Source organism: Nymphaea colorata, chromosome 4 (assembly GCF_008831285.2).
Source record: "Nymphaea colorata isolate Beijing-Zhang1983 chromosome 4, ASM883128v2, whole genome shotgun sequence".
In the NCBI taxonomy this organism is placed as follows: domain Eukaryota; kingdom Viridiplantae; phylum Streptophyta; class Magnoliopsida; order Nymphaeales; family Nymphaeaceae; genus Nymphaea; species Nymphaea colorata.
Genome location: NC_045141.1, coordinates 2,874,153 through 2,901,134, shown reverse-complemented (window position 1 = coordinate 2,901,134; position 26,982 = coordinate 2,874,153). Strand labels below are relative to the sequence as shown.

Here is a 26,982-nt window from a genome sequence, read left to right as displayed (position 1 = left end):
CGGATTCGGATATACATTAATATCGGATCAGATTCGGATACAGATTCGGATCGAATTCATTTTTAGACAAATATCCTCTATCTAATACTTGAAAAATGGCAAAATCCAGTTCAAAATTTGGATTCGGATATAAATATAAAAATCAGATTCGAATTGTAAAATCGGATTTTGAATTCGGATATGACTTTGCTTTATTCGAATTCGAATCCGAATATATGAATATCAGAAAAAACAGATATGGTTAAAGATGTATCCGATCCGAATCGGTTGCCATCCTAAGGACATTTTAGTTCCTAATTTTTTTTTTTTTAAAGTAAACCACAACTTTCCATTTAGAAACTTGTATTGATGTTAGTAAAAAGTAATTAAAAATAATAAAATATTAATAGTGTGAAGCTGCCAGGTCCGATAAAATTGCAGAGTATGCCGCCTGCATGTAAGATAAATGTGTTTGAAATCTATAAGTAAAATAACTCTGGAACAGAACACGTTACATGTCATGGCTTCCAACAAAAGACCATGTTGATGGGTTCAAAATCACCAAAATGCCCCTCATTGATTATGGTGAAAGTACAGCAGGAGCAGGAAATGTCCTCAAACTTTAGATAAACCCAAGTAAGCGGTCCAATCTATCTGACGGACGTATCTGACATCGACCACAGTTCCCACTAAGTTAGATCCACTTTCATCCCTGTAAATATTGCCAAGACTGAACACCCTAATTTTCTCAGATCTTTTGACTAGAAAAACGAACAAAACGCGCCCCACAACATTGCAAAGGCTATATGCATTTGGTATTTCCTCTTCATAACTAGTACATGCTGCATTACGGCTTTTTCTGAAGTCCAACGCCCATAAGCTAAAAACATTTCAGGGACAGGAAAATTCAGTACCACATTTGAAAAAGAAAAAAAAAATCTGAGGTGTATGAGTTTGGCTGTCCTGAACTTGTTAACAAGAACTGCAACTGCAATTGGTGCCGGGAAGATGACTAAAAGCTTGCTTCCTCTGTTGATGGCCGCCTCAAGAAGTACCTTAAACTATTAGCCAACACCTAGAAAACATGGCCAAATACAATCTCCATGAAGAATTGTCTCATTTGAACCTTCAGAAAAGAGAGTTGAACAAGTTATATTACCAGTTGCAGGGGCTTGGAGATGGCTTTACCCTGATAGCTGACATGAAATTTTGCTTTCGCATGAAGTCCCTAGTGTCATATAGAGGAATAAGCTATTGAAATTTTACAGATAACCAAAAGAAAGTGTGACTTGTTACCTCTGTATCAAACTCGCCTGACTCAAATGCAACATTAACATCCGTGATAATCTTAACAATTTCTACCAACAGCCCAGGTCGGTCTGCAGTTTCAACAAAAAGCAAACTAGCAAAAACAATGAATCAGGAAAGGTCAGCATTTGTGTTATAATATTAATTTCATTCGGCATTTTGATACTTATATTTATTTGACCGCTACAAGACATTCAAACGAAAAAAGACAAAATTACTCAAAAAACGTAAAGAAATATTTAGCAAACAGAAAGGCATGTTATATAATCTTTAAAAACTCAACTTTTAGGCTAGGGAGGAGGATAACAGAAAATCCTACATGACAACATATGTGTTACTTTCAAGTTTGGAAATTACAAAAAGAAAAAAAAGATAACCTAGATTAAACGAGGTTACTCGAGTTTAATTGAGTCGAGTTTATGTAATTTGAACTCGACTTCTTTATAAGTTTGAGCTTTCAGTCAAGCTCGAGCTCGACCCACTTACAAATGAGTCGAACTCAATTCATTCTTGAGTCAAGCTTCACCGTGCGAGTTTGAGATGAGCTCAAGCTGGCTCAACTCATTGTACAGCCCTAGACCTACATAATGAAGGACCTGAAACTATAAGGAAAATCAGGCAAATGCCTCTGTAAACTCCAGATGTCAATGGGCCCCATGAAGACCCATCAGGTATCAGTAATTCGTGAGATATAAATTGAACGACAAATTTTGTAAATTAACAAGAAAAAAAGTGAACATTGAGGAGGCTTATGAAAAAAACAACGCGATATGCACACCTTCTATTGGGGCCATCTTCCTGAACATGTATGTGAGTAGCAATATCAAGGTCAACCTGGCATATGAAGAATCAGCAATTCAACACCATATGGAAATAGAGAACCAGAAGTTGAAATACTAACAACTATGAACTTCAATTACACATGCAGTGGGATGGAGGAAACATGCACATGAAATGTCTATTATAAACAGGAAGAACAAACACATGACAATCGGAAGGATCTCCAAACAAATACTACTCAAAGAAGAAAAGGACACGTGATAAAAAATCTGTTAGGCAACCCAACGTATAACACAGGTCATGTTCTCACTGAGGTAACCTATAGCAAAGAGAACTGCTGACACTTCCATAAGAAAAGTTGAGCAAACAAAGATGGAAATTCACTCCATGATTTGTGTTCATTAAGTCTACTTTCAACATTCTTAGACAATGATGAGGTTGAAGCAGCATTTCAAATCTATAACCTATAATGTGACATGAAACATGTCTGCCTACACCTATCAATTTATTAACAGAAAGCCTCATCTCTACAATTTCAGTCAAATACATGATCAATAAATCATAAATATGTTTTCTCCGATGCAAGATTACTTTTCAGAAAGCCCAAATATTCTTATTAGCATTAAGATTGAACCTGCCAGATCAAGAACCAGTTCCTACATACCTTTTCCTGTGGTGGCACCACTCCAAAAGCTGCTCCCATTGCCAATTGGGCACTGGATTCCTGACATGAAATAGATTCCATGGAATTCTCGTCCTTTTCTAATCATTATTATAGACCTTCAGAAAATAAATAAATAAAAGCAGTTACCGGATGATATTCTAGCAAATTGTTGATAATAGTCAATCGTATTGCTTCAAGCAATTCAGGGTCTTCAACTTTTCTTCCGGTATCCCTGTTGAGACAATTACCATTAATCTTTGAAGTGCTTAAATCAATCAAAACTCCTCCAATCAAAATCGCGAAATGGTTATACTTGTACATAAGTCAAGAAATGTCAATCTAACTGATCAAAAATATAAAGAAACAAGTCAACATTTGGATTGCTATATTCAAATTCAACAGCGTGCTTTTCCATGATGGAATTATGGTAACTATTATTGATAAAGATGAATATAGGCCTGAACACAAGCTGAGTCAGCTCGAGATCGGTCAATAAATTATGCTTGAGCTCAACTCGATAATAAATGGACGAGCACGACTCGGCTCGTTAAGGCTCGCTGACACGGCCACTAAACCCAAAAAATTAATGCCTTCCTAGGTAAAAAGTTTTTATTTGTTGCAGCCATGAGTCTTGGAGAGAGAAAAGTCCCCTATTCATTAACCCTAATCTCCCTTACAAAAGAGATTAGGGTAGAAAAGGGATTTATAGATTACATCAATGAAAAATAAAGAAAATATTAAAGAGGTCTTATAATTCTTTAATATTACGAAGAGCCACCTAGAAACATAAACTCTTCTAATTCAACACTCCCCCTCAAGCTGGAGCATACATATTAAACATGCTCAACTTGTCACAACATCTAGAAAAATCACCAATAGAAAGAGCTTTGGTGAAGATATCTACAGCTTAATCTTCTGAAGGAACATGAATAGTGGCAATGGTTCCTCTTTGAACGAGATCCCGAATGTAATAGCAGTCCACTTCAATATGTTTAGTTCTTTCATGGAAAACTGGATTGTTTGCAATGTATGTGGCTGCTTGATTGTCACAATACATCTTCATGGGAAGCAGAATCGATACACTTAGGCTAGATAGCATGGATCTAGCCCAAGTCATTTCTACTGGAGTTTGAGCCATAACCCTGTATTCGGATTGTACACTAGATCTTGACACCACACCTTGTTGTTTGTTTCTCCACGACATAAGGTTGTCTCCCACAAATACACAGAACCCTATGGTAGATTTCCTGTCTTCGACTGAGCCAGCATAGTCAGCATCACTATAAGCTTCCACTTCCAGGGTCTTACCTTTTGTGAACAAAAGGCCTTTGTCAGAAGACGATTTCAGATATTTGACCACCATCAAAGCAGCATCCCAATGAACTTTTCTGGGTTTTTCCATAAATTGACTTAGCTTCCCCACTGCAAAACTAATGTCTGGTCTAGTCACAGTAACATAGAGGAGTTTTCCAATAAGGGATCTATATGAACGAAAATCCACTAATTCTCCTTGGTCATCAAAAAAATGTATGCGTGGATTCATAGGTAGATTAGCCAATTTAGCTCCTAACATCCCAGTGTCCTACAATAAATCAAGAACATACTTCCGTTGAGAGAGAACGACACCATCCCTATTGCGAGCAACCTCTATTCCCAAGAAATAACGTAGTGGACCAAGATCTTTCATCATAAAGTGTTTTTGAAGAAACAGCTTTGCATCAAAAATTTCTTGATCAGAGTCGCCTGTCAGGATAATATCATCAACATAAACCACTAGAACGGTTATACCCTTGGAAGTCTTCTTGATAAACAGAGAATGATCAAGGGGAGATCTCGCAAAGCCACACTTTGAGACTAACTCGGAGAACTTGTGAAACCACGCACGAGGACTCTGCTTGAGTCCATAAATAGCTTTCTTCAGTTTGCACACTTTTCCACACTCCCCCTGTCGTTCAAACCCTGATGGTTGTTGCATATAGACAGTTTCATCAAGATCACCATACAAAAAGGTGTTTTTGACATTAAGCTGATACATGTGCCAGTCATGGTGTACAGCCACTGAAATGATAAGACGAATGGTTCCCAACCGAGCAACTGGAGAGAAGGTCTCAAAGAAATCCACCCCGTAAGTCTGTGTGTAGCCCTTACCAACCAACCGAGCTTTGTATCGTTCCACAGAACCATCAGAATTATATTTCACTGTGAATACCCACTTAGAGCCAACAATGTCACAATCAAGAGGAGGATCAACAAGTTCCCAGGTGCCTCGCTGAACTAATGCATCCATCTCATCTTGCATAGTCTGTCTCCACTGGGTATCTAATAAAGCCTGCTGATGACACGTAGGAATTGTATGAGCAGTCAGAGCTTGAATAAACTGTTGCATACTTTTACCCACACCATCAGTAGATACAAAATAAGATATATGATGCAGAGTACATTGTCGCTTGCCTTTGCGAAGAGCAATAGGTAAGTCTTGACAGGGATCAAACGGACTAAGGCTACTCACTTCAGATGAACTTACCTCCTGAGAAGCGGTTGGCAAAGGATCATGAGAAGGGTCCTGTCGACGTGTATAAACAAGCGGAGGATTACGAAACTTGGACACTACAGCCGGAGAGTCTTTAGAAGGAGATTCAAAAGGGAATGACTCCAAAGGAATAGGAGGAATAGGTAGTGGGTCTGGTGATCGTGGCATCTCAGTAGAGATAGGAGTGGAGCTATAATAAGGCTGAGACTTAAAGAATGTGACATCCGCACTTATATACTCTTTTTGAGTCAAGGGATCAAAGCATTTGTAGCCTTTATGGTTTCTGGAGTAGCCAATAAAGATACATTTAATGGCTTGGGCCCCTAATTTATCACGTGTGGGTCCAAGTATGTGAACAAATCATGTGCAACCAAATACTTTAGGAGCTACTGGAAACAAGGGTCTTTGTGGGTGCACAAGTTTAATGTGAACCTGGTTGTCAATGGAGGATGAGGGTAAACGATTGGCCAAGTAACAAACATTGAGAATGGCATCTCCCAAAAAATATGCAGGTAGATTAGCATGAAGCATAAGGGAACGAGCCACATTTAAATGTTGGTGACGTTTTCGCTCAGCTATTCCATTTTGCTGAGAGGTACGGGGACATGTAAACTGAGGAGAAATGTCATTATCAGAGTAAAACTTCATTAAGGTACATGTCTTGAACTCAAGAGCATTATCAGTGTGAATGCTTTTAACAAGAATACCAAACTGAGTCTTTATTTCAATAATAAGGTTTTTTAGAGTACATAAGACTTCAGACATTTCCTTCAAAAGGAAGACCCAAGTGACTCGAGAATAATCATCAACAATGACAAGGAAATAACGAAATCTTGACCTACTAGCAATTCTACTAGTACCCCACACATCAACATGAAGAAGATCAAATAGTCCACAATTGGACGGACTAAGACTCGATGAATAACTGCTATGGGTGTATTTGCCAAGTTGACAGGCTTCACATTGGAACGACTCTGGTACTGAAAGATGTGGAAGAAGATGACGGAGCTTGGAAATAGATGGATGACCAAGTATGAGATGCCACTGGAAGGAGGAGGACAACGAGGTGATCGATGATGCTGCAATACCCACTGGATCCGACAGGAAGTAGATGTCCCCTTTCTCATAGCCTCCACCAATCGTCTTCCCAGTTTGCAAGTCCTGAAATGAACATAAACCAGAGTCAAACGTAACACGACAATGTAAATCATTAATCAATTGTCCAACCGATAACAGATTTGTGGGAAACTTAGGAGCATATAACACATTGGGAATAGTCATAGACTGAAAAATCTCGATATCTCCATAACCCATAATAGGTGATCATCTACCATCTGCAAGTCTCACATGACGTGTCTAAGGTAATGAGTGTAGCACAGTAAACATAGAAGGTTTACTACAAAAGTGTCTCGATGCTCCTGAATCAATAATCCAAGTGGTACATGTATCATGTGGGATAGTATCAACGGACATAGTGCTGTTGATCATGACTATGGAGGCCAACGGCTGAGTAGATCTGTGTGCTAGGAAGTCTTCATACTTTGACTTGTTGATACTCACAGTCACTGTCTCAGGGTGAAAAGAAGATAAAGACCCGTCTATAACTGATGATGCTGCCTGGACAGATCCAATAGGAGACTGTAAAGAGTTCTTGCGCTGCTTAGGTGTAACATTTCTTTTTAGGGAAGCAACGGAAGGACGACCATGTTTATCCCAACATCTATCTTCCAAATGCCCTATTTTCCCACAATAGGTGCACTGAAATCTCCCTCGACCTATGCCTCTCCCCCTGAATGAACTGCGTCCACGACCTCCTGACCAAGGCATGGATATCACTAGAGGGCAGAGAAAGGGTCACAGCAAGGCGGTTGAGTCTATTGTAGGCTTCAGATAGGTCGGGGATTTCTGCTCCAGTCAACATCTGTGTCTTTGCTACTGCATATTCAGGAGAAAGACCCTGCAGAAACGTCGCAACCATAGACTGTTCACCATGAGTCTTATGGCATGTTGGACATGGGGGACGTAATGCTTTAAGTCGTTCATAGATCGACTTGAGGGAAGCGAAATACTGAGCAAGACTGGTCACCCTGTTGCAAATTAAGTAATTCCTCCTCCACCTGCAATATCTTGCTAACATTCTTGTCATTCGAGTAAGTTTGTTTCAAAAAATCCCACATTTGTTTGGCAGAGGTATAGAATGCAATAGTAGAAGTAATCTGTGGTTGCACGCTATTCATGATCCAAGACATGACAATATTATTATCTTCCTTCCATGAAACATACCTCTCACTCTTTTCCACAGGCTCATCTTCTTCTATAACATGCTCCTTCCGATGTCCAATCACAGACATCATAAACACACGAGACTAAATCTCATAGTTAGATCCATCTAACTTTACAGTAGAACCATAAGAGAATGGATTTCCTCCACTTTTAACCTCACGAGAGAAATCAGTTTTGGGATTTTCAGCCATTGCAAAACTGTCCACAAGAGATCAACCACCGGCAGCACACAACAATAACAATATATATATATATATATATATATATATAGAGAGAATGCGATTGATCGGCAATAATAAAAGTCCAACACCACACAGCAGAGGTAAACACTATCAAGTAGTATGCAGCACTTCTCCCAAACAAATTGTGAACAACCAGACAGTAGAATTGAATAATATCGTGAGGAGAAAGCAGCTCTTCTTAAGAAAAAATTACCTCCACAGCAGACCCACGACAGAAGAATGCTGTAACAATGTTGTCCACCTACTAACATAAGCCTCACGACAGCAGAAACTAATCCAGAACTGCTAGTTTCTGCGATTACACCTGCTAGTTTCTGCTTTCTGCCATTTAGGAGACAGAAAACTGAAATTGCTGCTGTTTTCAGTCTCCTATTGACAGAATCTCTGCTTCCTGCTGCTGTTTTCAGTCTCCTATCGACGGAATCTTTGCTTTTTGCTGCCTGTTTACACATTCAGAAAATTGAAAACTGCTGTTGTTTTAAGTCTCCTCACACACCATCGGCAGAACATCATCCACCCTCTTTCAATAACTCCACTATCATCACACCTTAATCATCACAAAAAAAAAAAACCAGATCTGCGCCACCTGATCTGCTGGTCCTCATACCAAACAGCAGGCACGAGCCCCACTTAAGGATCTGATCACGCCTTCCACATAGGCGTGATCAGTCCTTCTCCACGCAGCACACCCAACTTTTATCTCTTCACTACCTCCCCGTTGGTGGGTAAGAAGAGATAAAGATGGGTGACGAGAAGAGGAAAGAAGAAGGAAGTCACCGGAAAAAGAGGTCGCCGGAAGAGAAAGTCGCCAGAAAACTTACTTGACTGTTGCCGCAAGAGATACCACGTTGCAGCTGTGAGTCTTCGAGAGAGAAAAGTCCCCTATTCATTAACCCTAATCTCCCTTATAAAAGAGATTAGGGTGGAAAAGGGATTTACAGATTACATCAATGACAAATAAAGAAAATATTAAAGAGGTCTTATAACTCTTTAATATTACGAAGAGCCACCTAGAAACATAAACTCTTCTAATTCAACATTATTTATAGGAACTTCCCCACTAATAAATGTTGTTCAAAGTAACCCATCACAAGATGACATGATGGGATCGGATTTGTACGAGTGGGAGGAGAATAGCCACCTCTTTAAAATATTTTCCTTTGTAAAAGTTAAGTAAGAGATGGGAGGAAAAAGGACTTAAAAAATGAGCTTTTAGTAACAAAGAAAGGTAAACTTGGCTCAAGTGGCAGAAAATAGCCAGTAGCCACCTCTTTAAAATATTTTCCTTTGCAAAAGTTAATTATGGGTGGAAGGAGAAAAAACATTTCCTAAAAGTACGAGCTTTTAATAATAAAGAAAAGGCAACATTGGCTTATGTTGTATGTCAAGAAAGAGAGAGGGAAGTAGAGGAAGCTGAAAAGAGATTGCTGGCCTGCAATAGGTGACTCGGGAAATGTGAAAAGAAAAAGTTGAATAAGGTTAAGGCGGGAAGACGAGCTTTTTACGAGTTGAGTTGAGTTCGACTTGGTTATATTAAACGAGCCATTCCATAAACTCGAGCTCGAAGCATTTGTTGAGAAAGTCAACTCAAGAGTCGCGTTCGAGTTATTCAATTCATTGTTCACCCCTAGATGAATATATAGGAGCACTTCAATCATCTCTTCATGCACAAACTCATTATCCATAATTGACACAGGAAACAGCTTCATCAACTAGATTAGGAGAAAGAGTGCCCAGCATAGATTATCACAACTCAATGGAAAATTAGAGCAGAAGTTGCATATTTATGAGAACATACCCTTACAACTTGCCCCATCTGTAAGAGCTACCGTGATAACTGACAGTGCATCAGCATTCTTGATAGTTGAGGATATATCCGAATTTGATATTTTATTGCCAATTCACATATTGACAAAGAATGTGGTGACTACCAAATGACTATAGACTAGAAGTAATGATGTATTTCACAATTCACATCACCATGGAAAACGTAAATGCTGAACAATGCAATATCTCAAAAACAGAATAACCTCACAAGAGTTTCAGTAGCATGTAGGACAACAAACACACTTTTTGAGTTATAGATAGGAGAAAATCATGTACATCACTTGTCACCTATACCTCTAGCCTTCCAAAAGGGATAAGGTCACGTCCTGTGGCTAAAAGGCAGGGACTATTGGTGACACATTATTCAATCCTAAGGATGAGAAAAATGGTTGCTGCATGTCCCTTAACAGTGAAATAGAATAAAAGTTTGGAGCTCAGCTTTGTCTGTCATGGCAATTTAGATAAATGGATGAAAAATTAAAGGCAGCGGAAATATAATCATAGTCCATATAATGGAAACACCTTAAGCCCCAAGCCTCGTTACTTTCAAAACTGTTGGACGAAACATAGATAGTTTGAGTACTTGTCAGATTTGGTTGCTCACTTAAGCCAATGCTTTCAACAGGCCTGAAAAATGAAAAGGAACAACATTCCAGACAAGAATTACGGAAATCAGGTAAAGATCTTACGCCTTAGTAATTGCAAACATGTTGTGTTTGCCAGAAGAATCCAGGAAAACATTTGCCTTAACAACATTAAGTCCTAGATTCTTAAGTGCATGCATCTGCAAGAGATTCAGATATTATTATAAGAACACTCCCTCAAAAGCATCTGGAAGGGGCTCTTGAGGCTTTCATATGAATTTACTAAACTAAATCTGCAAAAAGTAAACTACAAAAAGTACCAAAGGAACACATGGCTAAGATTAGAGCACTACATACTGTATCAAGGAGAGCCCCCAATCGATCGCCAAAAGTTATCTCCACTATGGTTGCATTAGGATCAGAATCCTGATCTATTATAACCTTCGGTGTAGGAACTGTTCCAATGTCCCCAGAACCTCCCCCCTGTTATTGAATGTAACTAAGATACTATAAAGGCAACCGATCAATTCAAGTCGTCCAGAGGTAAATAGAGGCCACAATTCAAATACCTCCAAAGCTGCTGTAGATGAAGCTTCTGAAAATTTGGCGGCTATATCTATAGATCTACAAAAAGTAAAAAACAAATGGGTAAAAATCGAAGTTTACCATGGCTGAAAAGTTTTCAAGCTTGTTTCACAAACTACACCCACAATCGTATACCAACTTACAGCATTCCGTAAGGGCAAAATTTTACGATGCATAACCAGAAAGACATTCCGAAGGTGCAGAACCGCACACCATGCTCCATAAAAGACAAGGACTTACCATTAGACTATTTATGAAATGAAAAGCCAGTACCATCAGAAGATTCAGAACCATGTTCAACAGATTACAGGATAATGGTTATTTGAAGAACCATTAGAACCATTCAACAGATTACAGGATAATGTTTCTTTGAAGAACCATCAGAACCATGTTCAACAGATTACAGGACGAGGGTTCTTTGAAGAATAAAAGATGGAGCTGAAGAAGGTAGCTAATGAGAGATGACAATTGTGAAGCAACAATTGACCAAATCAAGGTTTCATTCCCTGTACTAGCAGCAGTTGCAATCCAATTAAGAACCAAAAGCAGAACAACTCAAAGCAACCAATAGAGAACTAAAACTCGGATGAGCAACAGCATAGGACGATCATGCAAGAGTAAAGTTTATACCTTCTGTTAGAACGGGACGTACGGAGAAAAAAACAATCGCCAGCACGCATGGGAGCCACGCAACGATCGATCTTGCCAATAGAAAAAGCTGCCCGGCGGGAGCAGAGATCTCCGAAGACAACGAACCCGCAGCAGGCCATCTCGACACCAAAAGCGCCAGCCATTTCCAGAAGCAAGCACCAAACAATTATGAAGGAATAAAATTCAGATGACGGATGACTCTCCAAGTTGGAGACAAAGAGGAGGCCACTTGGTTTCGAAATAGGTGATGGAGAATGCAATGGATTTATTACAACCCCATCAGGATTTTCTCTGGGTGACCAAGATGGAGGGACTTCTTTCAAGTGCCCACGTCCATAAAACCCGTTTAGTTTGCACCCCACGAACGAAATCGCATTCAATCCACTGGATTTTGATCCACTGATTCTTGGTGACCCGCCATCGCCAGAGCAGCTAACAAAATGTACACGAGCTCCCTTACCTTTTGTCCTCTTCCTAGTCGGAGCGTTCAACTCTCTCTTTCTCTCTTTCTCTCTCTCTCTATATACCGTGGCTCATCTGGCTTTTTTCCTCCGGACCCACTACCGAAGATAGTACTTTTAATCCATGCATTCTGCCTATAGTTTTAGCTTTCGATATCGCAATCTTTCATGACAGGATCTCCTATTATGACATTTCTTGCTGAATGTAAGGCTGACAAACGTCTCATTAATTTATTAATTTATTGGGGCACTTCCAACTGGCCAAAGCGATTTATAGCATGGTCGAGCCTGATGTTGCAACTTTGATTTAACAACAGCAGATCATAAGCACAATTTGATATTGAACTTTAACTTCATTTTTTGTTAATCAGGTTACACTAAATTTAATTATATAATGTACAAAATACAAATTGACTTCAAATAGAAGAATATAAATTATTGGACAATATGTAAAAAGAACATATGTGAAAGATTCTTACATACACGTACATGCACGTATACGGTGAATCTAGATGCTCATTTGATTACAATTGTATTTATAATTCTCGTTTATCCTTTTAAACAGAAAAAAAGGAAATAAGAGAAGGCAAGGCTTGTGTGATCGTTAGAATTGAGGATCTGCTCTCTCCTTGATCCAAGACATCTTCACAACTTTGATATCTTTTTGAGAAAACAATAACTACTAATTGTCGCCCTCAACAGTCAGAGAAGAAGTTCTAAACAGAACCTCGACATGAACCCTGAGGAAGAATTTAATGAACTTGAAAGGATCAAAATTTAGAAAATGTCATTGACTCAGGAAATCAAGCACACACTCGGATTTTGCAAGAAGTGTTTGACAATAATGCTCTCAACTGTCTAAAAAAATAATGGTGGAGCACTACAAAATGAGTAAGGGATAGACGCGAGGCAAGCATGTGGTTTGTTCCTTTGAGTCAATGATCAAGAATACCAGCCAGATGTAAAGTCGATTTGCATCTATTCGCAAAGAACTTGACTTATGAATGTTTTCCAAGCCCGTAAAGATAAAATAGATAAAACACATAAATGAAATTATGCAAAACCACCAAAGTGGTGGAACTTTATAGTAGCCTTTTAAGGTTGTGAGGTACTTCCACTAAAGGTGAGGCGTAACCGGATGATAGAAAAAATATGACCAGCAAAAAGTGCAAAAAGCAAAAGAAAAATCGAAGTTCTGAAAAGGAAAAGAAAAGAGCCAACAGTGCCACAAGAAAAGTAAAAATTAAGAAAAAAAAGTGTCTACTTCGAGGATCAAAGACCATAAGCATCAAACGACTCCAACATGGAGTGAAGTCTCTTGCATCTAGGAAGATTCCAAGCCAATGATTGCTTCTTTACCAGATGCCCAATAAAGAATGATTCCTCTAAACATGTCTTGAGAATTAGAAAGAAATTCCCTTAGTGTTGATGGCATTGATTAAGAGACAGACTTGGAGCAGGATCCAACATCCAACAAACTTGCAGGAACTTCGGACACTTCTTGGAACCGATTCCATAATTTAGCGTTTTTTATTCTAAACAATGTTTAGATCAACAATATTTTCAAAAGATATCACTAAGTTAAACCAATTTCCAAAATAGGGGATCTTTTTTTTTGTAAGCAGCAGAGGCCATGTCCTTGTACTTCAAGCTATAACGTCATTTTAAAAAAGCCATGAGCTTTTTCCTACACTACGATATTTTTTTATTTTGAAAATTTCGTGTTTTTGTCTTTGCCACCAAGTCTGCTTTCACCGGCTTAGTGATAACAAGAGACACCCGTAGACAATCTAAATTTTATACATTAAATTACCATTTTATCCCTCACTATGTTAATTTGAAACTAGTTTTCCAAAGACATTTTAAACATAGAGGCTTTTCACTTGAATTAGGTCCAAAACATGTCCATGTAAGTACCAAAAACCTAAGGTATAGGAAAGCTGGAGTAGCTAAGTTGACATCATCCTAACAAATGATCATTTTACCCTTGAACTTTAGAAAACATTAGGAACTCGAATAACTATTCAGAACAAGCTCAGTTGGTGTGATTTCTAGCTCTACAAACCACTAGAAGAAGTTGGAGTTAGCTCACCAATGTTTTGCCCAACTCATTCCTGCTTACTCTAGCTCACGCCAGCTCACTGAAACCAAGAATATGTTATTTTTAACTCAATTTGACATCCTTAAGCCCATTCAAGCTCAACATAGGTTAATCTCAATGGAAAATAAGTCTCGTCTCACTTGTTTTGAGTTACAAAGCCTAAATTTTAGTTACAAACTTACATGTTTACATTAGGTCTCTCTCTCTCTTTTATTTAGCAGGATCTGAGCTTAATTTAAACTCAACCAACTCAAACCAAGTTAGGATCATGCTCATTATGCATAGACATATCTTCCCTTAGGGCCCGTTTGATGGGTGGGTGAAATTTAATGCGGTAAATTTACCATGGTAAATTTTTCTAGAAAAATTTACAAGATGAAATTTATCCCTCTTCCAATCTGAGGCCCTGTTTGATGCACAAGAAGAATTTACCGTGGTAAATTTAACCCTGTTTGATGCACATGAATAATATTGCAAGATTTTGATGTACAGTGAAAGCTATTGTAGTTTGCTCTAGTTAAATGTAAATTTTAGAGTTAAATTCGTAGAAAATCCTTATTTCTATTTATAGGCTGCGCTCTGCAGCTATTCTCTATGATTCCTATGGCTTATAATTGCATAAGAAGAACGTGTAGATGAGATTCTATCAAATTTTCATTTGAAATCTTCAATGACCATTACTACTAGATCTTGGTTGGCTACTATCCAACTTTGATTAGATCACATTGGCCATGCTTAGGATTGACCTTAAGCCATATAGGCAATTGACCACACAGGGTATTACATAATACATAATTAGATTATCCCAAATGCAACTACTTCCGGATTCCTGGCTCCAATTCAACATGGGTTATCAGGAGTTGCTTGACATGTCTGTTCATCCCAGGATCTATTTTCTCTCATTAAATCAATTTAAAATAATCTTTATGTCTCCCTTCCTGAGCCAAACAGGGTTCGTAAGACAAGATAAACTAAACCAGCTGATTAGCTTTGCAGAATCTAACAAGCTAAATGAGTTCACAACCTTGAAGGCTCATTACATCATTACAGATATAAGAACAGCTTCAGAAGAGAAGCAATTTTTACATTGTGAATCAGATTTCAGCAATCTATCTAGCCTTTCACCTAGAAACCACTTCCACCGGCATCACTGAACTACAAAATTTCACATATATGTAGCGATGGAGGTTGTTCGTCAACTGCATCAAGGAAACTTGCTGTAGATCTCATTGCTTCAATCAACTTGACAGATGCCAAGGATTGCCAAAAAAGTGACGGCATCCGGCTCAGAATGAGTCTCGCTTGGGCATTTCATCAAAGGCTTGACGAGCATAGTCTATCCTCCCACATTTCGCATACAAATCAATAAGAGAATTGCCAACAAAGACATCAAATTTGATGCTCAATTTCTCCAAAACCGAGTGCAAACATCGTGCCTGGTCCAACGCACCCAGCTGAGCACAACAGCCCATGACGCAAACCAATGTCGCTGAATTTGACTTCATACAATCATCCCTCAAAAAGTTGAACGCCAATAACCCCTCTTCCCAACAATCATTAGCAGCGTAGCAGGTGATCAGGCTAGTCCAAAAAGCCACATCTCTCTACGGCATATTATCGAACAGTTTCGTTGGTTCCCCTAGAAAACCTAACTGCCCATACATGTGCATGGTCCCAGTCAGAACTTACAGATCCAACGCATACCCAAGTTCCAAAACATGACAATGGAGTGATTTCCCTAGCACCAGACCATTCCTAGCTAGAGATCCACAAGCCTTGAAGAGAAACGGGTATGTGTATTTATCAGGAAACATGCCATCACGAAGCATTTTGGAATAAAGAGAGAGTGCCATCACGGGTAGTCCACTGGAAACAAACCCCCTGATCATCGTGCTCCATGGTAAAAAAAGAGAGAGCGAGAGAGGAGGAGTAAGGAGCAACTGGCGATGGAATTCTTCACGGTTCCATGGTAAAAAAAAAAAGAAATCAGGGAATGGTCAAAGAGGGACGCAGAGACAAGGCAAAGAGGGACACAGAGACAAGGCAACAAATGAAATGCCCAAATCTAGAAGAACTTAGGGCAAGAGAGAAAGGGAAGGCATCAGAGAGAGAAAGGGAGAAAACATACCAGCGGAGGAGAGAGGCGACGGTGCAGCGGAGAGGCGATGACGCAACGGAGAGGCGAGCTCGTTCTAATGTGGTGCTGTGGTAAGACGGTGAGAAGGCAGGAGGGAGCAGGAGCTGCGGAGGAGGGTGATACAGCGCTCGAAACATGAACTCGAGCGGGTGAAATTTCACCCGCTCCCTTTTGGGTCAAACGGGTGAAAATTCACCCCGTTTGATGAGTTTGTAATGGGGCGGGTGAAATTTCACCCGCCCGTACAGATTTACCCCTCCCCAAGCTATTTCACCCGCCCATCAAATGGGCCCTTAGTTTAGTTCAAGTTCATTCATCACAGGTTGAGTTCAATTTCAGTTCCCAGATTCCTAAATCTAACTTCTATTGTCACACCCCAACCTTTTTGACCCTCAAACATTTTTTTTTAACATAAAATGTTGAGGTGCAACGACACAACAATTCAAAAAAGAATGAGCTATGCAATTCAAAACAATGGGGCAAACTTTCATTTATATAACAATTCCAATTCATACAAAAATCACATCAATATATATGACAAAATGCCTCCAGACCACAACTTTGATGTCTAACAAAACCATGACATCAAAGAGACTTAAGCATGACGTGCCACCACAACAAAAGACCCAAAACCTCCCCAGTAGGATGTGAATAGAGCCATCTGATCAACCTGCTGCCCCAAGTCCGCCAAAACCTGAAAAAGGAGAAACAATTGAAGGTTAAGCCTTCAGTATGACAACAATCCAAGAAAAATCCCTAACCTTCTTAGGCAGCGCTCAATTATGAGATAATCACAATCATAAAAGCAAATCATCATCATGTCGTGATATGACTTAGTCACATGACTTGACAAGAAGGCCCCTCACATATACCATGACATGTAAAGGCCACTCAAGGACCACGATAACATGATTCCAATTCACATGCAAGGCATGCATAAACATATCATTCTCATTCATTTCATTCACATGCACATCATTCACATATATTTCATTCATATTCTTTTCATTTTCATTAGCTTCAGTGAATTGATAGTTCCTGTGGGTGCAAATAAAGACACGTGCACACCGCAGGTGGCCTACAAGCGGGAGACAACCCCCATGGTGACCCGAAACAGTATGGATCCATTCTCACTGTAGCGGTAGAGCACTCGTCCATGGATGTATGAATTCCAAGGAGAGATACTCAGCCTTCCCTAGGACACCTAGTTTGGGAAGGCGGGAGCCCAATGCTCCAAGCATATCACACAATAATACACTGACACCTTGCACCGCCTGCGCTCCGAACAGGCGAGACCAGTGGCGAAGGCGGGACAACTCCCAAACACAATGCCACAACCCACTGGCCTCTCATTTCTTATTCTTTCATTCTTATTATTATAATTGCACACGCACAAAATGACTGGCTAGCTCATGAGGTTGATTCACTTCATGAGTGCACTCACACCTCTAATTACCTCCATACGAGGGCTATACATATCATATTAACATTCTTAACTAGCCGTAATACAATATGGGTACAACTACCCTCCAATTTTATTCAATTGCATTATTGCTCACGGCAATGTATATTCCACATACCACAACATTCACATTAATCAAATACATCAATCACATCTTTCAAAACTTAGCCAAACCATAGAGAGTAATCTCGATCCATGATTGACTCGTAGTTGTCCTAGGCAATTATCATTCTACGATGCTTTCTAATGCACAATTGGGATTGAGGAGATACTCGACTCGATACCCCACCTCATTTGTCCTAAGCAGTTATCAATTCTAGCATGCACATGCAATTGCATAGTAACTTTCAAAATAAAACTTATCGCATAAACATTCAATTCTCATGTATACATTCATTCAATTACATTGCAATCATTCAATCACATCACAATCATTCAATCACATCACAACCGCAGGATCCAACGATCCTAAACACACATTCAGAAGTTGGCCCTAGGTAGGGATTTGCCTGGAATGCCGCGATACCTATCGCACGTTCACAAAACACCTCGAGCTACAACCCGTGTTGCTCAAGGTCTACTTGACGTACCTGTTGTACCTGCAAACACAGTCAAACGATAATTTCTCTATTCACATCGCTTTACAATTAATACAAATCTGACAATACAATCATTGAGGCATGTCATCACCTCAAGAGGGTGTCCACCCACAAAGCCCTCTAAAAGGCCTCTTTCCAACCCTCGAGGTTGTTACCAAATGATCCATGTTCCGAACTTTCGATTCAACCAATCACTAATACACGTTTCGCTTGCTTTCATAGTTGAGGCGACTTCCCAATAGTCACACTCAACTCACGTATTTTTTCCCAACTAACGCCACAATTCACATATTCACAATAGTATGCGACACATGTTCCCGAAAATGGTTCTAAATCTTCTCAAGCACATCAATTCCTACCATGTTTCCTAATCGCTTCAAAAATCAACCCATCATGCTAAAGAGATAGATATACACGTGGATTCTCGTCATTCTCAAAATAATCCTAAACTTTTTTCAAAATAATAACATCGCTAGCATGCATTCTAATTCATCAATTCTTAAATCTACCATGCTCAAGTAATAATTATACATGCTCTAACAATAAATATTCGATAATTTAGGCTCGATTAGGCCTCGCTCACCCCAAATTTAGAGTCTAAACTGTTGCAATGCTCCCGGCAGTCACCTCAAGAGTTCGAGTGATTCCCTAGCGGCTAAAATCATGCAATGCCGCCACCACCAATGCCTTCTCCTCACGGCTAAGAGGGGAAAAACGCATCCCTAAACTACAATCCAATCTAACAGCCACCAAAAGTCAAAATCAACAGAAAAGTGGTTTAAAAGAGGGGTTTGTCGTTAGACGAGGCCCACGGTAGTTGTAAGGGGAGCTAAAAACGAGTGAATAAGGGCACGATAAGATGGGAGTGAGGTTGCGCACGTGAGGGAGACAGTGATAGAGGGGAAACCAAGGGTTCGGGTGAGGGAGAGAGCTAGAGCAGAGAAAAAGGATGGGTGAGGGAGTGAGACAACACGAGCGGGAGAGGGGAAACGTGGCAAGGGAGAGAGAGCGTGGGTAGAGAGAGTTCAAACAGAGAGGAGAGACAAACAGAGAGGCAAAAATGAGCGGGGGAAATGGGGGAGATGGAGAGGAGGAGACAGAGGAGATGGGGAGAGGGTTGCGTAGGAGGGAGGAGGAGAAAAAAAGAAGATAGAAAGGAGAGGAAGAGGCAAAGAGGTCGAGAGGGCTTACCAACGCCACCGCCATCGTCGCCCTTCCTCCGCTGGCCCAAGCATCGCCGCTGCCACGCCCTTCGTCGTCGACTGTTGCTCCCGCCTCCTGTTTCTTCTTCGTGACTTAGAAGAGGAAAGAACGAAGGGGAAGACGAGGGAAAAGAAGGGAAGACGTCGGGCTCTTCACGTGTGGGGCTCGGGTTCGGGTCTGGATCCGCTCCGACCCGACCTGCCCAAAAAGTAACTTTACATTTGTATCTCTTGTCATTCTATTACTAAGTTTGTAGCTCAATGCTCAGGCTGAGCTAGGTTCACGTTTTATCCACACTTACCTATCATTAGATTAGTTTGAGTACAAGTGCTCTATATTGAGTTTGCTGCTAGTACTTGCTTCACTGTTGTTTGCATCCCCTAAAAAAATCATTTTGGTTTTTGGAGTGCTCTAGAAAAATGAAGTTTTGTTTTGAAATGAGAGAGCAAGGGACTCACCCGTCGGTATGAGCATCGACCGTTCCCGACACCTTTTCACCAGGGGTAATCAATCTAAGGGCTATGTTTAGTCTTGATGCATTTTGTTTTGGCTTAATCATCTTTGTCATTCTAAATGCAGTATAATATTTGAAAACAAATTTGAAGATTTGATGTTTCAAGATTTTGAGAAATTTTCGAAGAATCATTTAAGAGTGTAAAACATTTTTATTTGAGAAATTTTGAATTGAAAAATCTTTATAAATATCATTTGGAAATCCTTGAAGATCAATTTTGGAATCTCTTTAGTGTTCTCTTAAAAGTTTAAGTAGGTTTGAGATTTTGTTCTAATTTGGTTACTACCTACCTAGTTAGAACTCCATGTCATCTTGCTTAAGTTCTTTTACAGATATGCTTGTAATAATTTGTTATGTTAAGTGAATATGAATGTATGGATGCATTGGTCCTACATGATTAGAAGAAAATCATTCATTCTTATCATGACATTCATCTAAGAGCATTCATATCACCACATACATCTAAGTTTCTCATTTTATAATTGTCATAAATATTTTTACGAAGAAAAAAAAGTTTTTGAAAGTGAAATGAGGTTGTAGACTATCAAACATGAATCGGTCATTACTTGAGTTTTTTGTCTTGATGAAGTCGGCAAATGAAAAGATTTTGGAAGAAAAATATCAAAAGATTGGAAAAGAGGAAATACTAGAATACAAAAAAAAAACGGAGAAAGAAGGAGAGAAAGAAATTTTGAAAATAAAAAACAAATTATTTAAAAGAGAGAAAGATACGTATTTATATACATATTTATATATACATATATATGTATATATATACATATTGATACATATATGAAAGCTTGTGAAAAGAAAGTATAAATCAAATAAAGAGGGAGAAGAAGATTTTAGAAAGAAAGATATAGAGATTTTAAAATGAAACACACGTATATATTATATATACGTATACGAGAGTTCGTAAAAAAGAGATAGTCATGTGCACGTATGCGCATATAACATGTATATACATATATGTTTTCATGAGAGTTGAAATCAAGAAATGATTTGAAAATATCCTACTTCGATTTTTATGTAAGCCGGAGAGGAACTTGGACTCATGCAAGAGCCTAAGCTAAGTCTCCAAGGCCGCTAGAGGGGGTTCTTGCTTTCAAAAATCTTTTAGAAAATATGATTCTAAATATTTTTTGTATGTGAACATGAAAAGCATTATTAGTTTGTTTGCTACAAGAGAATATATTTCTTTTACCGTTGGGTATGGAAGAAAGTCAAACATACATAAAATGAAGAGCAACGTAAGAATGCACTCATTGGGGTCCCTAATCGGGTGATTAAGAAAGAACCTAAGTGTGAGAATGACATGAAGATGCACTTTAACATGTACAAATTCGTGAATGGGCCGGGTTGAACAAGTCCCAACATAAAAAATGAACATAAAAATGAGAAAATCCCCAACCCCAAACGCTCATTCTTGTCGTGCATTTGCTCATTGGTAAGGAAAATTAATACATCATGCATGAGCATCATTTCAAGCATAAATGATGAATAAATAAATATAAATAGCATATTTTTAGAAATAAATGAAGAGATATAATTTATTTCGCCTTGCTCATACTCCCAGTGCACTCAAGATGTAGCTTTCGATTTCGGATAGAAAATCATTTGAATTTTCTTGCACGGACATGGAGAGATGGTAAGAAGAAATGAAAATAAAATGGAATAAGGATTACATGAACATAGATGAGTTTCCTCCTTTGAATGATCTTAGAATCGCATCAGATGAAGCCCCAAGATGATGAAAATATCCTTCCAAGAAGTCTCCTCGTGCTCTCTTGAAAAGTTTGAACTTGGAGAACCTTGCTCTCAAGGTTGGAGAAGAAGAAAAAAATAGAAAGAGATAGCTAAGGGAAAATAAAAAATTTCAAGAGAGAAAGCATTAGAGGTTCCTCCAAGGTTAGCTCATGTTCAAGAGAGAGGATTATGAGGGTATTTATAGAAAGTTTTGGAACCAAAATTCAAAATTTGATTTTTTTTTAATTTAACAAGACTTTCATGCGAATTTCAAATAATTTTGAATTATTTTTATTTTTATTTTTTTAAAATAGTTTTTGACTAAGTGGAATTGGTCATTAGCCCTGCAAATACCTCTTTGGGGTGTGGGCAGGGCTAATGCCCACCCAAAAAGCTCAAAACTGCCCCCCAAGGGTAAGTTTTTGAATTATTCCGGGTATGTTTTAAATCTGGATTAGGTTCAATTGGTTGCTGGCGCATTCTAATGAGTGATTTAAGCTCAAAACATATTTTTGGCATGAGAGCAAAGTATATAATCAAAAGGAGGGTCCATGCATGCATGCACGGCACTTAGTAGCATCAAACTTTGTTGTCTTGATCTTAACATTGAATTTTGAGTTTGAAATGCTCGATTTGGATATAGACTTGGGTTTCAGATCTAATTTGGATCCAAGGATCAGATTTTGGATTTGAATCTTGTGTCCGAATTCGAATCTTAAGTTTGGGCTCAAACATGGGTCTGAAAATTCATTTTGGATCGAATAGTCATGAATTGAACTTAGGTCAGGGTATGAAAGTTTGTTTTGAACCTAGGGCCGGGCTTAAAGCTGAGGAAATAATTGAGATTTAAGTGAAAATGAAATACATCTTTTTTGGAAAAATTTCAGGTGATAAAAACTGCATGTTCCATGTCAAACTCACTTCAGTAAAATCATGTCAAAATCTTTCATTCAAATGTCCTCATATAGAAGTTACTGATTTTTTGGTAAGGTAGAGTGTGAGAGCGGTTATGCAACATTCTGTGTGATTTTGTCTTTCTTGTCAACTATTTATGTTCTCTCTCTCTCTCTCACTATATATATATATATATATATATATAGCCTATGTGTTCAAGTTAAAAGCCCATAGAGGATTTCTAATCAAGAGAAACAAGGCAGTGGTAGCTATTGGAGAGGAAAAATTAAGTGGTCAACAGGGACCCCCACATCAAGGTCATCTTATTTCGTTTTTTTTATTGTAATAGGTAGAGTAATGTTTGGAGCCACTTATTGGCATAAAGACTCTTCATGGCTCATGCTCAAATTCATACTAAGTAACATCATCATTTTATCATATACATGAATCATGTGTGAATATGTAGAGTGAAACTCAAATATATATGCACATATTGTATTCAAATACTTAGTATGCCTAATTGTTCATACAAAAGAAGGCAACATAATATGCATGTACATAAGATGTGTGTAGAAGCTGCAATACTATTAAGAATATGCTTTACCATTTACATATATGAAATAATCAAATAGGAAACATCATACTTTTGCAAATGCTATCTCTTGATGCATAAGTAAGAAGAAGAAAAGTGTAGGACCCTTTAGTCTCATTGGATAGTCCCTTTTAATGTAGTCTTGAGGCAATTTCTTCCCACTCACCATCACCAAATACACCTTAATTTTAAGAAATGGCCATAATGAAGAGAAATATGACCCACTAAATAAAATTAGTTTACAATAATACATATTGATTTAATACTTCAGTTTTTAAAAGATTGCAGTGGTTACACCCTCTTTGGCACCATGAAGCCCATTCAAGCCTCTGTTGGCCTACTAGCCCTTATCCCCTTGGATACAAGGACCTATAACCTAGTTCCAAGCCAACCTAGTTCCAAGCCAATCACCCCTAGGGCTACCTCATAGCCCCAATATGTGGCCACCAAGTCCTACAGTCTCTTGCTGGTTATGCCTGACAACTTCCTTCTCTACCTCATTCTCTATCTCCCACTCATCTTATTGTGAGTTGGTTTTATAGAATACTAATTTTACATTGTTTGACCACACTTGGCACATTACTAGGGATGTCAGTAAAATCTTATTTAAATTTGATATCCAACTGAGTTGCATAAAAAAATGAATATGAAAAAAGAAAACATCTGATTAAGAATTTGAATCAGTTTTAAATATAAGAGATCACATTTGATCGAATTCTTATTTAGATTTGGATTCATATTTAAGTAAATATTAATTGGATTCAAATTTAGTCAGATATAATTTAAATAAACATCCTACACTCAATGTCTATAATGCAGTTTGAATTCGGTTTAAAAGCCATATTTGAATTTCGATGTTAATCTACCATAGTAGTGTTCTGTATGTTCTGTTATTAGTGTTTTCTGTCTATTGTTTGATGGTTTTATGAATAGAACACCATGTCTGTTTCATCCATTGTTTGTTTTATTGTTGTATGTCTTGTCTGTCATGTCTTGTGTTTGTTTTCCTTATTGTTTGTATTGTCTGTCCTGTTCATTCTGTCTAGTGTTTGTTTACCTTGTTGTTTGTCTTGTTTTTCTTATGTGTTCTATCCACTGTTTAGCTTTTTTTGTTGTCTGTCTTGTCTGTTCTGTCCGTTATATCCAGTATTTGTTTTTTTTTTTGTTGTTTTTTTGTTGTCTTTCTTGTGCTTCCTATCTGTTCTATCTGACGTTTGGTTTATGTTTTTTTCCATTTTGTATGTTCTGTCCAATATTTGCATTATGTACAGTCTGTTTTGCTGTTGGTTTTGCTTGTTTTGTCCATCATTTTTAGACTGTTGATACATCATACAAAGTTACAACTCAAAAAAAACATGCACCATTTTTATGTTCAATAGACCTATTACAAAATTCATAACAAAACCTGTTAAGTCAAAATTAATACATTGAATAACTTGATTATGTTAAATCAAGTAATACATAGAACATTAAAATAGCAAAATCAATTTCATAACTTAAACAAAAACATTATAAGTGTTAGACGTTCAAAGGTTCAAACAAACCCATAGAAAGTCTAAAGTTGATGGCCATAAGTTGGCATACATTGACATAGAAATGTTCACAAATGCTCATAACCCAAACAATAAGATTAGCCCTACTACGAACACAAGCAACTGTGACAAGATGACAATGCAGAGGTATTATCTTCTAGGTCACTACAACTGTTAAAATGTAGATGACAAGGTTACCACGTGTTGTATATGCTTCATCTTCTTCTAGCTCACTATAATTGGGACGAGACATCATCTTCTATTTCTTGCATGCCATGGAAATAAAAAAGATAAACAAAAAATTAGATTGCATGTATGAAGTATGAACATAGTCTAGTATAGCTAAAATATAGAGATGACATAATGAATACATATGAGAGTGAGAGTATATTACTTGAAACAAAATCATCTTACATTGTTGAAGTAATATGCTCACGTAATTCATTGTTGCTACCACGTGTTTGTGTTTGTAGGGTGCGCTCATCATCATTCACAATTTCATTCACTTCTTTATCATTCTGTTTGCACAATTCTAACTTGAGTAAATATAGGATGTGACACATGATTTTTTAAAATGGAAAACCTTGCCTAAGCAAGCCAACACTCTCCCTATGGTAGTGCGCAAAGATGAGTGTTTGTAGTTATATAATTCTACCTTTGAGGATTAGGGCTGGGTTAACTTGGGATTGGGCCTTGAACCCACGTGAGTATGGTTTTATAAATAGTTTAAAAGAGAGACTCATTTTGGAACTATTTGAGAAAACCGTGTTCTGAAAATATATCTACATGAGAACCAAACTAGATTTAGACTTTCACACACCAGGGCTATTGCTTTAGAGTGTGCTACTAGGCTAGCTTGGTTTAGCCTTAAGTAGAGGGTGTATGTGTGTGATATGTGATTTATGTGCACACTGAATAAATTATGTAATCTCTATTTAATCTTATATGATGAAAGCAAATCTATATGCTCGATGCAGACTTGAAATCATGAAATGGATATTAAAGGGAAAAAAACACATAAATTAAAAGAGAGATAGGGATAGGGGCATACCAGGCCTCATGACTACCCTCAAGGCATTTAAATTCTAATATCTAGAAAATAAATAAACTAAACTACAACATATTAAAGAAAATAAATCAAACCTAGGAGCTAAAGTAGAAAATAGACTAACCTAAGTAGACAGAGAGTAAAAAGAAAACAAAAAAGTAATAGTTCTCCTAAGAAAGGAAAAAAAAAAAAACTAAACTTCAAATAAGAAAGGAAAAAAGAATTACCCGAACCTGAGACCTAACCAAGCATGCTCTCACGACCCCACCTGTGAGTCTAGACAGGTTCTTGGTAGAGTGCTATTGCAGCCCTCTTCAGTCAAAAAAACACAAATGGTTCAAATTGACATGTAGAGTGGAGTACAAATGATACACAAATATAGAGTGGAGAAAACATACATCAAAACATATATTATAACTGGTATTCAATAGAAAAATATTTGTTTTGACTTTGTATGAATATTGATTTAGATTTTGTCTACACTAGCTTATTCAGCTCAGAATTTTGCATAGTTCAAGTCCTTTTGTATGGATTAACATTTGGCACGAAGTGAAAAATTAAAGGTACATTAAATTAATATAATGCACATAAGTACTCAAGTGGATCTTGGAAATTTGATATTGGGATCTAGATCATGATTTGGATATGAGGAAGATTCTAGAATGCAGATCTTGATATGATGTGCAGATTTGGATTGTGATCTGATATTGAGATTTGAAAGTAAGTCACTTGAACCCAGTAGGCGCACGCCCAAGCATATTACAGATATGAAATCTGGATCAAAGATTTGGATAAGAGATCTAACCTAGTGTGAACCTGAACTTGGCTTAGTCTTGGCTAGGTGAGTTTAGACTCAATCAACTTGTGTTGGAAATAAGTTGGGTTTAGTTTGAACTGAGTTCAAACCTAGGATAGGCATAGGGTTTAGCTAAGCTCAGACTGGGTTCTATTTTAGGAAACCATGTTCAGTCAAGTTCTGAGGTAGGCTTAGCTTGGGCGTGCACCTACTGGATTCAAGTGACTTGCTTTGAGATGCTAAATTAGGTTCATGTGGCTCCTAAGCTACGTTTATGAAAAAGAATATGCACATATTGGTAAAATACCAAAATGACTTTGCCATGGAAACTAATCTTGGTGGATTGTGTGGGTAGACTGACCACACAGGAAGCTATGAAAGGTAACAAAGGAGGCAACCTATGAAATTTGACCAAAAGATGACTTCATTTGCCTCACCAAAATTCAAATTTTCAAAATTGATGG

General features: G+C 38.1%; 3 protein-coding genes across 3 annotated transcripts; all 3 read right to left on the bottom strand.

Moving 5' to 3' along the window:
- Positions 1–772: 772 nt before the first annotated feature.
- LOC116252619 (ACT domain-containing protein ACR11) lies at positions 773–11,893 on the bottom strand. Its single transcript, XM_031627002.2, has 10 exons — positions 11,413–11,893; positions 10,767–10,821; positions 10,555–10,680; positions 10,303–10,397; positions 2,879–2,963; positions 2,732–2,791; positions 2,066–2,121; positions 1,276–1,381; positions 1,139–1,207; positions 773–1,054 (listed from the first exon to the last, which is right to left on the bottom strand). Exons 1-10 carry the CDS (start codon positions 11,574–11,576, stop codon positions 992–994), a joined length of 879 nt encoding a protein of 292 aa, XP_031482862.1. The 5' UTR covers positions 11,577–11,893; the 3' UTR covers positions 773–991.
- Positions 6,301–10,296, bottom strand: LOC116252620 (uncharacterized). Its single transcript, XM_031627004.2, has 3 exons — positions 8,608–10,296; positions 7,980–8,226; positions 6,301–6,422 (listed from the first exon to the last, which is right to left on the bottom strand). Exons 1-3 carry the CDS (start codon positions 8,674–8,676, stop codon positions 6,385–6,387), a joined length of 354 nt encoding a protein of 117 aa, XP_031482864.1. The 5' UTR covers positions 8,677–10,296; the 3' UTR covers positions 6,301–6,384.
- A 3,388-nt stretch (positions 11,894–15,281) lies between the features above and the next one.
- On the bottom strand, positions 15,282–15,848 carry LOC116252574 (pentatricopeptide repeat-containing protein At2g02980, chloroplastic-like). The gene is made up of 2 exons (XM_031626933.1): positions 15,685–15,848; positions 15,282–15,576 (listed from the first exon to the last, which is right to left on the bottom strand). The coding sequence occupies exons 1-2, from the start codon at positions 15,846–15,848 to the stop codon at positions 15,282–15,284; spliced, it is 459 nt and encodes a 152-aa protein (XP_031482793.1).
- Positions 15,849–26,982: the final 11,134 nt, after the last annotated feature.